The sequence below is a fragment of the Bombina bombina genome, chromosome 9, assembly GCF_027579735.1.
Source record: "Bombina bombina isolate aBomBom1 chromosome 9, aBomBom1.pri, whole genome shotgun sequence".
Taxonomy (NCBI): Eukaryota; Metazoa; Chordata; class Amphibia; order Anura; family Bombinatoridae; genus Bombina; species Bombina bombina.
The window spans coordinates 25,385,271-25,401,430 of NC_069507.1; the positions used below are offsets into that span (position 1 = coordinate 25,385,271).

The following is a 16,160-nucleotide window of genomic DNA, read 5'->3' on the forward strand; positions in this document are numbered from 1 at the left end:
CCCTTTAATTATGCACTGAAAGTGACGTCTGTACTTATCCCAGGTCTATACACCTTTCAGTGCACATACAATAGAATGTTAGTTACACAGTTAATTACATCAGAAACTACATTTTACCAGCAAATTCTTCTCTCATTTGTACGGATCCAGAGGGAATAAGTAAATGTACAGCACACCAATGGTTTTAATATTCATTGTAATGCTATTGTAGCAAAACTATTTCACATTAGAATACATCTGATCTGGTCTAGTTTCTTCTCAATTCTTTAAAATCCGTACATCTTATTGTTTACTATGTACATAACAAGCTAAAACTGCATTATCTAAAGCAGATGGGACAGACTGACAGTAACGTTGTACATAACAAGCTAAAACGTAACTGCATTATATAAAGCAGGTGGGACAGACTGATAGTAACGTTGTACATAACAAGCTAAAACGTAACTGCATTATATAAAGCAGGTGGGACAGACTGATAGTAACGTTGTACATAACAAGCTAAAACGTAACTGCATTATATAAAGCAGGTGGGACAGACTGATAGTAACGTTGTACATAACAAGCTAAAACGTAACTGCATTATATAAAGCAGGTGGGACAGACTGATAGTAACGTTGTACATAACAAGCTAAAACGTAACTGCATTATATAAAGCAGGTGGGACAGACTGATAGTACGTTGTACATACAGTGTAAGTAGTTTGTATCTTCCATTCATAGAATAGCTATAAACATATCAAGCAATGTACTTACCTTTTATATTATTCAAGACTTCTTTCAGATGGTTAAAGCTATGAAGTAATGGATCCTGTTCCTCTTCCTAAAGGGAAAAAAAAAGAAAAATAATAAGGAAATACAAGTCTTAAAGGCACACTAAACCCAAATGTTTTCCTTTCATGATTCAGATAGAACAGCATTCTAAAGGAACTTTCTAAATTATTTCTACTATAAAATTTCCCTTCGTTCTCTTGCTATCTTTATTTAAAAAGCAGTACTTTAAAGCTTAGGAGCCGGCCCATTTTAGGTTCAGCACCCTACATACATTTAGCAAACCAATAAGCAAACATAACCCAGGTTTTGATCCAAAAATGGTCTATCTCCTAAGCTTTACATTCCTGTGTTTTAAATAAAGATAGCAAGAGAACAAAGAAAAATTGATAATAGGAGTAAATTAGAAAGCTGCTTAAAAAATTGTTGCTCTATCTGAATCATAAAGAAAAAAATTTGGGTTCAGTGTCCCTTTAAGTACTTGCCGGGAGTAACAGGGGAATGCACACATGGAATATATTTAAAATAGGGCTGCAACTAACGATTATTTTTTCCATTAATCGACTAAAAATAAATAATATTTTTTTTCCTATATTTAAAATACAGTCAACATACTGAATGTTACAAATATAAACTTCAGACTAAAACTTTACATAAACACAACCTTTGTCCAATTTTTTAAGCAGCAGAATCAATTTTTATAATTAAGCAAAACCAAACCACATCAAAGTATATATATATTATTATTTACAGCCTATGGTTAAAGGGACATGAAAGACAATTTTTTTTTCTTTCGTGATTTAGAAAGAGCATTCATTTTAAACAACTTTCTAATTTATTTCTATTATCTAATTTGCTTCATTCTCTTGATATCACTTGCTGAAACGCATATCTAGATATGCTCAGTAGCTGCTGATTGGTTGCTGCACCTAGAGGCCTTGTGTGATTGGCTCACATATGTGCATTGCTATTTCTTCAACAAAGGATATCTAAAGAATTGAGCAAATTAGATAATAGAAGTAAATTGGAAAGTTGTTTGAAATTGCATGCCCTATCTGAATTATGACAGTTTAATTTTGACTAGACTGTCCCTTTAAGAGCACTAAGGAATATATCAAAGATACCCAAGCTGTTATTTATTTATTTATAAAATATTTTACCAGGAAGGATACATTGAGATTTCTCTCGTTTTCAAGTATGTCCTGGTATGTTATACGCATGTTTGAAGGCATGAAGTGGGAAGAAAATATGAGCTGGATAACATGCAATGTATCAGCTCTATATACTTGCATACCGCATGATAAAGGAGTACGGGCATTAGAGAATTCATTTTCTAAATGGAATATACCTGATATTCATGCACAATTTTTGGTTGATAGTATTAACTTTGTACTTAGACATAACTATTTTATTTTTGAAGGTAAATATTTACAAATCCGTGGCACAGCGATGGGGACAACATGTGCCCCATCCTATGCGAATTTATATGTCAATGCGTATGAAAACTATTATATTTGGAATAACAATTCATTTATTAATAATATCTGTAGATACGGCCGGTATATTGATGACATCATCATTCTTTGCCAGGGGGGGATTTTTCCCAGGTGGACGATTTTGTCTCATATATGAACAATAATACATATAATCTACAATTTACCAAACAAACTTCAATAGAGTTCTTAGATTTGGTATTATTTAATGAACAAAATATCATCTCAGTAAAAAACTATAGAAAGAAAAGACCGAAAGAAAAAGGTGTTTAAAGTCCAGGTGTACTATGTGTCCATATATTAACAAATCAAAGTTTTTTTTTAAAGATTTGAATAAAGCAGATACCTATGAAATTGATTTTAAAAGTATTTGTGAATCCACATATGTAGTTTACCTTTTAGAGTGTGTGTGTGTGGCCTAATTTATGTGGGCCGCACCAAACGTCAGATTAGACGTAGAGTCTACGTACATGTATTCAATATCAAAGAAAAATTGATAAAACAATGTGGCAAAACATTTTCAAGACCATCATAGCAGTGATCCTGTCTCTTTAAAAGTACAGATCATCGGATGGATACCTCCAAATAAACACAATAGACTGTTAGAGTTAAGAAAACGTGAGACATATTGGATTTATAAACTTAAAAGTTTGTATCCTCTAGGTCTCAATATTGACATCGATGTAGCTGCATACATGTAAATACAGATTAATCAGTTTTTTTAATAATTATAATTTATATTTTAATTAATTTATATAGGTATATGTGGTATGAAAACATAGGATTTTAATATTTTAACATTCAATAATTTGGGGAATTTGAATGAGACGATAATTCAATATATCTTAAGTATGTGCAATAAGGTCAGCATTATGTGAAGCTTTATTCTTTTTGAATAGATATTATAATACTTGTTTTAAGATAATCAACCATCAGGTTACTCACATATTGAGATTTCTTCAACAGCTTGTGTCTTTTTATGCTGGCGCATATGACATAGCGAATATATGGGTTATGATAGCACTTTTGAAAGTTTTTTTTGTAGTTATTAGCTAATATGTTGTTTATTGAAGTAATATGTATATGAAAATGTTTTATATTCCTTATTGTTTTAAAATGTTTGTGATTGTATGAAGTATTGTAATTATGCGGTTTGGTAAAGGGATTTACACACACCCTAAGAGATACGCTTATGTTGAAGTTTCATAACCATTAAGAGAACCTTTGAACCACGCCTCCTGAGAGAGAGCTTGAGTCGTGCCTCTGGGGGTGGAGTATAACCCTAACATACGGGGTATAAAGAAACTCTGTAGGGAACTTACAGTATTGCTATCCTAAAATCCCCTTGAAAAAGCCCAACTGGAACCGGGAGAAACGCGTGGGGGTTACATACATGGTGACTCCTTCATAAGGACATATCTATACTGCTGTGCAAACGTCACTAACGACTGAGCCCAGACAGCTGAGAGAGGGGATTCCGGATATACCTATTGCAGGTTCTTCTTGTCTATGTGAACTCCAGCTGCTGGTTGCTTCATCTCTGATGCCATGGACACTCTGACTGCATTTAACTAAAGGCTAATTAAAAGACTTATTTGCTTTATACTTCTGGTAAGTACAATCTGTACTTTGCGTATGCATATTGTTTAATAAAATTTCACTTGAATCTGTTCTTTTTGCGCTTCATCTTTATCTATGTATAAACGTTCCTTGGATCACCCACAACTTCTGGCAAGAAAGGTTCGATTTAAGGGAGCTGCAAAGACGAACCATAGAGATTGGATTCACTTTTTTTTCTATTCATTATACTGGGGACGTTTTTTGAAAGTGAACTTTCAAGGAACTATTCATATTGTTCCCAGACAACATTGAACTTTATATATTTTTTAAAAAAATAAGGACATTTAAAATAAGGATATTATTATCAATATTGTTTTATTGATTTTAGCCATATGTATATATAACTATTAGAGTGATAATGACTAAGTGCTGAATAGTTTTCTCTTTTTTTAAAACCCAACCACAAACTGTTTCAAAAGAGGTAGAACTAGGAAGAGGTAGACTATCACTGTTTATAACATTCTGTTATTCACTCTTTCAAAAACTTTGCATTGAAATGCAAAAATATCAACATGACCATGTGCTCCTGACTGAGGCTGGCTCTCTTTTTGCAAGCAATGTTGCCTGCAGCAGAGAAGAGGTGTTCAGATGGTGTTGAGGTGCCTGAGATGCATAAGTAGGGTTTTGCCAATTTCACCAAGGTGGGATATTTATCTTTGTAAGCTCCACCAATGCAAGGGGCCTCTTAACAAAGTAAGCCTGGACTTCATTCTAACATAAAAAATTATCTTGACTATCTATATGCAATGATAAATAACCAGCTATAAGGTTAGGGAAAAAAATATCTGCTCTTAAAATAATACATACTTATAGACGTTGAATTTGGTACATTTTACAATTAATTAAAAATAAAAATATATAACAGGACAAAGCCTTACACATTTATCTATATAGTACATATAATCAATAGCAAGTGATCCGCTAATAATTGTGCAAAAGATAAAAGTGCACATCATCTAAGTAGACGTCTGTAGACGTCCTTTAGGCTAAGGGCATAACCATAAAACACAATACCATGTGCAGGAGCTTATTGGAGGGAAGCAGCTGGTGCCATGCACAGACCAACTAATTGCAAACCAACTAATCGATAATGAGATTTGTTGACAACTATTTTCATAATCGATTATTATCAATTATATTGATTAGTAGTTTTATAATTTTGCCTTAACAATGTAAAATGAACCACTACACTGACACAACCTGCCGGGCACGTGTCACACACAGGGTATATTGCTGTATAGTATGAGAATGTATCATAACGTTTTTCTACAAAAATCTGCTTGTATACAGAGGCTTTTGCAGGTAAACTTCCTGCTAGATTTTCAAATGGAATAAAATAACCTCCAACTTCAGGGGAATATGATTAACTCACTTTCTATCAAATTGAAATTCTGAGAGTGCTTTATAAATAGACGCCTGTGGGACAATATCTGACGCTTTTTTATATCCTTCACAAGCAGTTGGAGACACAAAAGATTATATTTTTTCTTGTATTTTTGACCTGCTAATATGACGGAAACTTGTAGAATTTATAAGAAAGTTTGGTGTTTTTGCAAACGTGAACTGATCCTTTACATGGCATCTTAATTATTTTATTAATGGAAACGTATTCTATTTCTTATATTAACAGAAATGTGGATTAGAATACATAATCCACATACAACTAATATTTAAAAGTGGCAATTCTGCAGATTTGATAAAACGTATGGCTATATAATGAAATCAGTACTCTCCTGAAAAAGAACCAAAAGCATATGACTTGTGTAAATAGTTCACGTGAAGACACCATTACACATTTAACAAATACCGCAGTATTTAAAACCATATTTAAGCACTAAAGGGTTTCAAGCCAGCTTGAGATCTTACCAGCGTAGTGTGCATGTTCCATCTTGCATTGCGTTTTATAGCGCCAACCACAGTGCTGATTTCACCTTGTACGATATAGATATTCTTGTCCACCATTTTGACAGACCTGAGAACAAAGAAAAGAGATAAACATCAGCTATAGGAACAGAGAAATATTTTGTCTCTCTCTGCAGAAGCAGATTGTAGAGTAATGAGATATGTTGGCTGTTAGAGTCTACACCTGATCCTTCATAACTCTGGGTAAATATTTACCAAGTCTTGAACTAAAAACCATTAAAAATGTGGCAAATAATTATTACACCAGTGCCAAAAAGCAAACCACAGGTGTCTACCACCACCATATCCTTTCTGAGAGGGTAACAAGACCAACCTTGTACACAAGACTTGTTGAAAGCAGATTAGATGGCAAACTGTATGTTTAATGCAAAATGCTAAACTATTCATTTAACCAGAATTTGACATTTACTCAACTTTAAGAGTTTTGTTATATTTTGAATATATTTGTAAAGAATTACCTTATTCTAAAACTTCTCTCTTTCTCAATGAATGTCCATACCGTGACCCGTAAACAACATTCAAGATACTGTATGTGTCCTGGGACTGCACAGTTTTGAATGCTTTTAAAACTATTATTTTATATGCAGATTATTTGCAAAACAGAGCATTTTGCCAAGCGGATGGCAATATAAAAGTAGTGTGTACTGCTTCTGACAACATAATTTGTGTCATACAAGCCACTGCTCACTCTCTTAGATGGTCTGGTGTTTGAATAGTAATATAATTTACTTGAAGCATTATTGCTAATAGAAGTATTTAGCAAAAATGCACATTTAATGTTTTACCTTTAAACCCCTTTAAATTACAACCTGAGCAATTAAAGTGATTGTAAAGTTTAATGAAAAAGTGCCCGATATCTAAAAATACTTTTAAAAACAGGGGCACTTTCATTCATTAAACTTTACAAAAAGACGCTTATTTTTTAAAATATTTACCTTTGCGTTATGGTAAACATAACGTTGTTCCTCCACCCACAGCTCTTGCTTTCTTTAGCAGATCGATGACAAAGCCGGCTTCCTCCAATTGTAGTGTGCCTCACGAGCATTGATATGCTAATGAAAGCAGGAGCTGCGGGCGGAGGATCGGCGGTATGTTTACCATAACGCAAAGGTTAAGTATTTTTTTAAAAAATAAGCGTCTAAAGTTTAATGAATGAAAGTGCCCCTGTTTTTAGACAGTATTTTGAGATACCAGGCACTTATTCAATAAACTTTACAATCACTTTAAAGGGACACTGAACCCAATTTTTTTCTTTTGTTATTCATATAGAGCAAGCAATTTTAAGCAACTTTCTAATTTACTCCTATTATCAATTTTTCTTCGTTCTCTTGCTTTCTTTATTTGAAAAAGAAGGCATCTAAGCTAAGGAGCCAGCCAATTTGTGATTCAGAACCATGGACAGCACTTGTTTTGGGTGCTGTCCAATCAGCAAGGACAACCCAGGTTGTTCACCAAAAATGGGCCGGCATCTAAACTTACATTCTTGCCTTTAAAATAAAGATACCAAGAAAATGAATAAAATTTGATCATAGGAGTAAATTAAAAAGTTGCTTAAAATTGCATGCTCTATCTGAATCATGAAAGAAAAAAATTTAGGTACAGTGTCCCTTTAACATTGGAAAAAAAATGCTAATATAAGCTAATTATAACTTATTGTGGCTAAAATTTTAACCAGGTGATCAGTAAAATAAGTCAGATGGTGCACCCATTAAAAAGATCCTTTGGAGAACATTGACAATAAATCATTTTAGATGCATAAATACAAAATATAAAATTTAATGTTGCTTTAAATTTAGGAGAAATAAGGCTCAGCTTGCAAGAATAAGTGGCCAGGACAAACAAAGAATAACTAACGATGGCTATATTCCTATTTAAAGTGACAGTTAACATAGTGCATATCCAAAATTATTGGGCCCTTTGGTTCTGTACCCCTAACAAATCCTTCTCTTTAAAACACACAATTAAATATGTACATACATGCTCTAACCAAATACATGTACAAAACACTTTATCCAAACTATTTAGGACAAGAAAAGGTTGATTTCAGAATATTTTATATTTGTGTCTGTAAAATGGGGCAGCTTGGAGAGGGGATGGAACCAAAGTGTAAACATCATCTTATGTCATTTACACAATTATGTCATAATATAGCTTATACATGCAACCTAAAAAAATTATTTATTACGTCTGTATACATAGTACTTTTATTAGAAAGGTAATAGTTGTCGTTTTAAATAAATATAGATAAGACTTTGATTTATTAACACAAAAATCAAAACAAAGATCCAGGCAGAGAAGACTGTGACTTACTGGTGGGGAAAACGGTAATTTGTAATAATTTTGTTTTTTTAAAATATATTAATGAGAAGCTCTGGATTTCGGTATAACACTGGATTTTCGGATTTGTACCTGTACAGAGACGGTTGAAATATCAAACAAAAAGAGAAATACGTATTACCTATAAACTTGACATGATATTTATGAATGACATTAGAAGGCACATGGTACCCTACAGGGCATAGTGCTATATCAACAATCTGTCATCAAAATGTGTGTCACTTATGTATTGCTTCATTCAATAGATGTTAAATGGGCTGCGGCAATTTATTCTCTCTTTTAAGTGCATTTCCACTTGGGATTTCCATCTTAGGTCTTGGTCACAGAACACATAACTTCATTACTGATGTTTGATACATTTCCCACAGTTGGTCTAATTAGCACATGGTGACAGGTACATACCCAGGGAACAATAGAGAAATGCCTAACAGCATTGTGTACCGAAAGACGTGATCCCTTAAACGGCTGTCAGAGATGACTGCAAAGCTGTCAGTGGCAAACAAAGTCTTACAGAAATAGTAAGTTTCATAAAGTCACATGTTTAGTGTCTGTCTACAAACAATTACTTGCAATACTATATACCTAGATAATATTCTGTGATATAGGCATGTGCTTCTCACTCCAAACATACAAATGCCTAAGCAGTAAATACTCTCAGGTAGTGCCCACCTACATGTAATATGTTAGCAGGTAATGCAGGTTATTTGCATAACAAAGTAACATGAGATAACAAACATCACAAAAATATAAATGAAAAAGGATAGTTAAAGGGACATAATACTCATATGCTAAATCACTTGAAAGTGATGCAGTATAAATGTAAAAAGCTGACATGAAAATATCACCTGAGCATCTCTAAGTAAAAAGGGAAGAGATTTCACCTCAAAATTTCTTCAGCTCACCAGAGTAAGTTCTCTGTTAACAGATATACAGTGGATATAAAAAGTCTACACACCCGTTAAAATGTCAGGTTTCTGTGATGTAAAAAAAATGAGACAAAGAAATCATTTCAGAACTTTTTCCACCTTTAATGTGACCTATAAACTCTACAACTCAATTCAAAACTGAGATGTTTTAGGTAGAGGGAAGAAAAAATATAAAAATAAAATAATATGGTTGCATAAGTGTGCACACCCTTAAACTAATACTTTGTTGAAGCACCTTTTGATTTTATTACAGCACTCAGCCTTTTGGGGTATGAGTATCAGCATGACACATTTTGACTTGGCAAGATTTGCCCACTCTTCTTTGCAAAAACACTCCAAATCTGTCACATTGTGAGGGCATCTCCTGTGCACAGCCCTCTTCAGATCACCCCACAGATTTTGAATTGGATTCAGGTCTGGGCTCTGGTTGGGCCATCCCAAAACTTTAATCTTCTTCTGGTGAAGCCATTCCTTTGTCGATTTGGATGTATGCTTGGGTCGTTGTTATGCTGAAAGATGAAGTTCCTCTTCATGTTCAGCTTTCTAGCAGAAGCCTGAAGGTTTTGTGCCAATATTGACTTTTATTTGGAACTGTTCATAATTCCCTCTAGCTTAACTAAGGCCCCAATTCCAGTTGAAGAAAAACATCCCCAAAGCATGATGCTGCCACCACCATGCTTCACTGTGGGTAGGGTGTTCTTTTGGTGATGTGCAGTGTTTTTGCGCCAAACATATCTTTTGGAATTATGACCAAAAAGTTAAACCTTGGTTTCATCAGACCAGAACACCTTTTCCCACATGCTTTTGGGAGACTTGAGATGTGTTTTTGCAAAATGTAGCCTGGCTTGGATGTTTTTCATCGCAAGAAAATGCTTTCGTCTTGCCACTCTACCCCATAGCCCAGACATATGAAGAATATGTGAGATTGATGTCACATGTACCACACAGCCAGTACTTGCCAGATATTCCTGCAGCTCCTTTAATGTTGCTGTAGGCCTCTTGGTAGCCTCCCAGACCAGTTTTTGTCTCGTATTTTCATCAATTTTGGAGGGACGTTCAGTTCTTGGTAATGTCACTGTTGTGCCATATTTTCTCCACTTGATGACTGTCTTCACTGTGTTCCATGGTATATCTAATGCCTTGGAAATTCTTTTGTACCCTTCTCCTGACTGATACCTTTTAACAATGAGATCCCTCTTATGCTTTGGAAGCTCTCTGTGGACCATGGCTTTTGTTGTGGGATGCGACTAAGAAAATTTCAGGAAAGACCAACTAGAGCAGCTGAACTTTATTTGGGGTTAATCAGAGGCACTTTAAATGATGGCAGGTATATGCCGATTCCTATTTAACATGATTTTGAATGTGATTGCTTAATTCTGAACCCAGCTACATCCCCAGTTATAAGCAACCACATTATTTTAGTTTTGTTTTCTTCCCTCCATCTAAAAGATTTCAGTTTGTTTTTCAATTGAGTTGTACAGTTTATAGGTCACATTAAAAAGGTGGAAAAAGTTCTGAAATGATTTATCTTTGTCTCATTTTTTTACATCACAGAAACCTGACATTTTAACAGGGGTGTGTAGACTTTTCCACTGTACTTCAGCTGCAAGTTAAAAAAACAAAACACAAAAAATACAACAGCCAATCAGCATCAGCAGTGCTGAGGTCATGCTTTGATTTACTGTGATCTCATTGAACTCTCCTGAGATTTCATAGCAAACTTCCTTAAGCCCAGTAGGGCATTGCTGCTCCTTCTACCAAGAGAATGAAGCAAGTGTGATAATAAAAGTAAACAGGAAAGCTGCTGCATGCTCTTTATGAATTTACTGCCCCTTTAAGCTTCAGAAAACAATATATTATACTTATATAATCTGTTAAAAAAAATAGGAACACGGTTTTATTTGTTCTCTGCAATTGCGTGCTACTCTTAAAGGGCCAGTACACCCACATTATAATGTTATGTAATTCTGCACATATATAACATCAGCTTAGCGCCAGCTCTCTACCTGAAAGGATTTCACAGAAATTTTAATATGAAAATGACTTTTACGGTACCCGCTCCTGGCTCTACTGAGCGGGTCTGTTTGTTTTCCCTAGCTCGCTCCGGTCTGGTAGCAGGAGCAACCTGCATTGAGGTTAATGACGCGATCAGGCCGGCTGTAAATAGACAGCGTGCCCGGTGCGCTTAGGGAAAACATACAGACCCGCTCAGTAGAGCCAGGAGCGGCGTACCGTAAAAGTCATTTTCGTAGGAAAATTTCTCTGAAATCCTTTCAGGTAGAAAGCTGGCACTAAGCTGATGTTATATATGTGCAGAATTATATAACATTATAATGTGGGTGTACTGGCCCTTTAATAAATTAGCACACATTACCAGCCCCTATGTGCATGTATTTTGTAAGCAGAATGTTTGGGATAAACCTGTCCACAGCCCTCCCCAACAGGTCAGGTGTTCAGGATTACCTAGGTGAGAGTAGGCAAAACAACCATGTTTACTAATCATTTATTTATTTTACCTGTGCTCCAGTTCAGATATCCTCAAATGGTGGTCTGTTAGGGAGCCTGAGGACAGGTTTGAAAACCAGTGGCATAGGGTAACCCTAATCTATTTGGAAGAGGACAGGTTTGAAAACCAGTGGCATAGGGTAACCCTAATCTATTTGGAAGAGGACAGGTTTGAAAACCAGTGGCATAGGGTAACCCTAATCTATTTGGAAGAGGACAGGTTTGAAAACCAGTGGCATAGGGTAACCCTAATCTATTTGGAAGAGGACAGGTTTGAAAACCAGTGGCATAGGGTAACCCTAATCTATTTGGAAGAGGACAGGTTTGAAAACCAGTGGCATAGGGTAACCCTAATCTATTTGGAAGAGGACAGGTTTGAAAACCAGTGGCATAGGGCAACTAATATATTTGGAATACTCCATATTTCATCTATAAAACATTTCCAGTTGGGCAATAAAATAATCAGGGTTACCAAATACATGTAGTCAAACTGAAGCGTTAGTGATCCCTTCTTTGTTGTTAAAGGATAGAATATATTTTCAGGACTTGGAGTAGTAACGTTCCTATGTTTATGTGTAAAACATATCTGCTTGAATAGAAAAATCATCTGAAAATAGAGACACTCAATACATATATAACACACGAGGTCTTAAAATATAAAAAGACAGAAATAGATTTGTAATTAAAAAGGGAGGCAAAATATATTCCGCTGTTGTTAAATTAAATGCAGCTTAAGGTTTTATGAAGGATCTCTTTACACTTGGCAGTCATCTCTAACAGCAACTTGAATGGATGGTTATGCCAAGCATAGCACCAACCCTGCTATTCAGATATATACTGCAGCTCAAGAATTTACTGAACCGTAAGGAAATACAGTAGGAGATAGGCATAGAATTTTAAACAACTTTCCAGTTTACTTTGTTCTCCTGGTATTCTTGGTTAAAAGCTAAACCTAGGTAGGCTCATATGCTAATTTCTAAGCCCTTGAAGGTCACCACTTATCGCAGTGCATCTGACAGCTTCTCACAGTTAGACTAGTTCATGTGTGCCATATAGATAACATTGTGATCACTCCTGTGGAGTTATTTAGGAGTCAGCACTGATTAGCTAAAATGCAAGTCTGTCAAAAGAACTGAGATAAGGGGGCAGTCTATAGGGGTAAACAAAAGTGTATTAATATAACAGTGTTCCTTATGCAAAACTGGGGAATGGGTAATAAAAGGGATTATCTATCTTTTTTAAACAACAACAACAAATTGAGTAGACTGTCCCTTTAATGTACAAAAAGGAACACATCTATGTGAAGGGAATGTATTTAATAAAATGCACATATTTACATATCTACTTGACATATTAGCCCTTGTAGCCATCTGCACCAATCCCTGGTAGTGCATTTCAGCTTTTCACAAACACTGCATTACTACATGCTGCTAGCAGCTCTGGTTAATAAACACACAGCAGTCACTTGACAGCCGCAGGCGTGAGGGAACTGAAACTGCATCCTTCTTCTTCTTAAAGGAGCAATAAGCACAAAACTGAATTTCCATGAACTGCTTAGCTATACATGGGGGGGTCGTTAATGGTTTTTTTTATTATTTTAATAATTTACCTAGAATTAATCCTTGAAACTTTTTTTTTTTTCACTTCCCTTCAAAAGGCTGAAGTGCATCCTGCAGGATCCAGAACCCTGACAATGCAACATGCTACACAGCGATTCCCTGATCAGTGCAGCAGCTTCTTTATGTGCGTTTCTAAAAGGCCAAAGTAAAGCAGATGAGAGACATATACAGGTGAAACTCGAAAAATTAGAATATCGTGCAAAAGTTAATGTATTTCACTAATGCAACTTAAAAGGTGAAACTAATATATGAGATAGACTCATTACATGAAAAGCAAGGTAGCTCAAGCCGTGATTTGTCATAATTGTGATGATTATGGCTTACAGTTCATGAAAACCCCAAATCCACAATCTCAGAAAATTAGAATATTGTGAAAAGGTGCAATATTCTAGGCTCAGTGTCCCACTCTAATCAGCTAATTAAGCCATAACACCTGCAAAGGGTTCCTGAGCCTTTAAATGGTCTCTCAGTCTGGTTCAGTAGGAATCACAATCATGTGAAAGACTGCTGACCTGACAGTTGTGCAGAAAACCATCATTGACACCCTCCATAAGGAGGGAAAGCCTCAAAAAGGAGTTGGATGTTCCCAAAGTGCTGTATCAAACCACATTAATAGAAAGGTATGTGGAAGGGAAAAGTGTGGAAGAAAAAGGTGCACAAGCAGCAGGGATGACCACAGCCTGGAGAGGATTGTCAAGAAAAGGCCATTCAAAAGTGTTGGGGACTTTCACAAGGAGTAGACTGAGGCTGGAGTCAGTGCACCAAGAGCCACCACACACAGACGGATCCTGGACATAGGCTTCAAAATGTCGTATTCCTCTTGTCAAGCCACTCCTGAACAACAAACAACGTCAGAAGCGTTTTACCTGGGCTAAAGAAAAACAGACCTGGTCTGTTGCTCAGTGGTCCAAAGTCCTCTTTTCTGATGAGAGCAAATTTTGCATCTCATTTGGAAACCAAGGACCCAGAGTATGGAGGAAGAATGGAGAGGCACACACTGCAAGATGCTTGAAGTTCAGTGTGAAGTTTCCATAGTCTGTGTTGATTTGGGGAGCCATGTCATCTGCTGGTGTTGGTCCACTGTGCTTCATTAAGTCCAGGGTCAACGCAGCCGCCTACCAGGAGATTTTGGAGCACTTCATGCTTCCTTCCGCAGACGAGCTCTATGGGGATGCTGATTTCATTTTCCAGCAGGACTTGGCACCTGCCCACACTGCCAAAAGCACCAAAACCTGGTTCAATGACCGTGGGATTACTGTGCTTGATTGGCCAGCAAACTCGCCTAACCGAACCCCATAGAGAATCTATAAGGCATTGCCAAGAGACCGAACAATGCAGAAGAGCTGAAGGCCGCTATTGAAGCATCCTGGTCTTCCATAACACCTCAGCAGTGCCACAGGCTGATATTTCCATGCCACGCCACATTGAGGCAGTAATTTCTGCAAAAGGGGCCCAAACCAAGTACTGAGTACATACAGTATGCATGCTTATACTTGTCAGAGGTTCGATGTTGTTCTATGTACAAAACTTGTTTTCTTGATTGCATAAAATATATCAAGTTTACCTTTTACCTTCACATTAAATAGCATTTTAGCAATATATATTTATATTACATGCTCTTTTGTGATTCAGACAGAACAAACCATTTTAAACAAATTTCCAATTTACATCTATTACCAAATGTGCTTTGTTCCCATGATATTCTGTGTTGAAGGATACCTAGGTAGCATCTGGTGCACTCATGGCAGGAAATAGCGCTCTTGCAAATGGATAATATTCTTGCGAAACTGCTGGCTATATAGTGCTCCAAAAATGGTCTGGCTCCTAAGCAAACGTCACTGCTTTTCAACAAAAGATACCAAAGGAACAAATAAAAATTGATAATAGAAGTAAATTAGAAAGGGGCTTAAAATAACATGCTCTATCTGAATAGTGAAATAAAAATGTGTCTTATTTGCCTTTAAAATTGACAGTGAACATGCATGTGTTGTCATTTCCTGTTATGAACTTTATAATACTATAGTATTGTTTCTTCGCCAAACTACTCACTAATCAGCTGTATGACGTGCATAGATCCACGTGCTCTTGCATTAACAGCTGTGCACTGTATATGGTGTACACTATAGAAGGCAGCAGTTTTCTGTGTTACTTTAACAGAAATGGGGGAAGTTGTAAGGAGAACTTTGTTTAGGCAGCTAAGACAACTTGTCAGGGAGCAGTGTAAGTAAAAGGTTTCCGCTGCCCTCACTGCAGAGACTAGTTTGTTGCCAGGTAACCCAGGAATTGTAATCAACTACAGAGCACGCCTATCAGGGCAGGGAGGCAGCTTCGGCTTCATTTTGTGTCTCACTACACTTTATTTCTGCTAATGGAAACAGAAAACCGTTTCCTCTATTGCTATGTGCAGTATACTCTGTACAGCCAGTGGTAGCTGAGTACGTGGCTGTGTACATGTAATACAGATGGTTAGGGGGCATAGGAAAAAAAGTGACCTATGTGAGGAAGGAACAATACTAGACATGAGCATTTGCTTTATTTGCTGCCAAATGCAGAAGGCGGCGGCTAATTGCGATTTTCAGCTCTTTTCTAAGCCGTATTTCTTCTTGTCCAAAGTGTTTTGTGCAAATCCAGATGGAAGTGTGTTGCACTTTCAGAAGAAGAAATCAGGCTCTGAAAAGAGCTGAATACCGCAAGTGCCGCCTTCATACGCATTCGGCAGCTAACGAAACCAGAAAATGTAAGTGTCTAAACTATACTACAGTATCCTGCAGCTTGTAACAGAAAATGACAACACAGGAAGTTCACACTTCATTTTAACACCTTTAGCAACAAAAACGTAACACATCTATTGCAAAAATGCTAATTAAGACATTCTTATTTCAAATATTGTACTTTGAATACAGTTTCCCTTTAAGAAGTAGCAGTAATCATCCCAGATTGAGTCAGTCAAGGATGGTAGGCCTGCTCTTT

The 16,160-nt window shown here is 36.3% G+C and overlaps 1 protein-coding gene across 9 annotated transcripts in view; it reads right to left on the reverse strand.

Moving 5' to 3' along the window:
- GBF1 (golgi brefeldin A resistant guanine nucleotide exchange factor 1) overlaps positions 1–16,160 on the reverse strand; it is a 365,751-nt gene that overhangs the window by 340,801 nt on the left and 8,790 nt on the right. For all 9 annotated transcript variants that reach the window (XM_053691965.1, XM_053691964.1, XM_053691962.1 and 6 more), the window contains exons 2-3: positions 5,747–5,852; positions 753–819 (exon numbers count right to left, since the gene is read on the reverse strand). In XM_053691965.1, coding sequence (XP_053547940.1) covers positions 753–819; positions 5,747–5,842 — 163 coding nt within the window. In that variant the 5' untranslated portion in view covers positions 5,843–5,852. The remainder of the gene's footprint in view (positions 1–752; positions 820–5,746; positions 5,853–16,160) is intronic.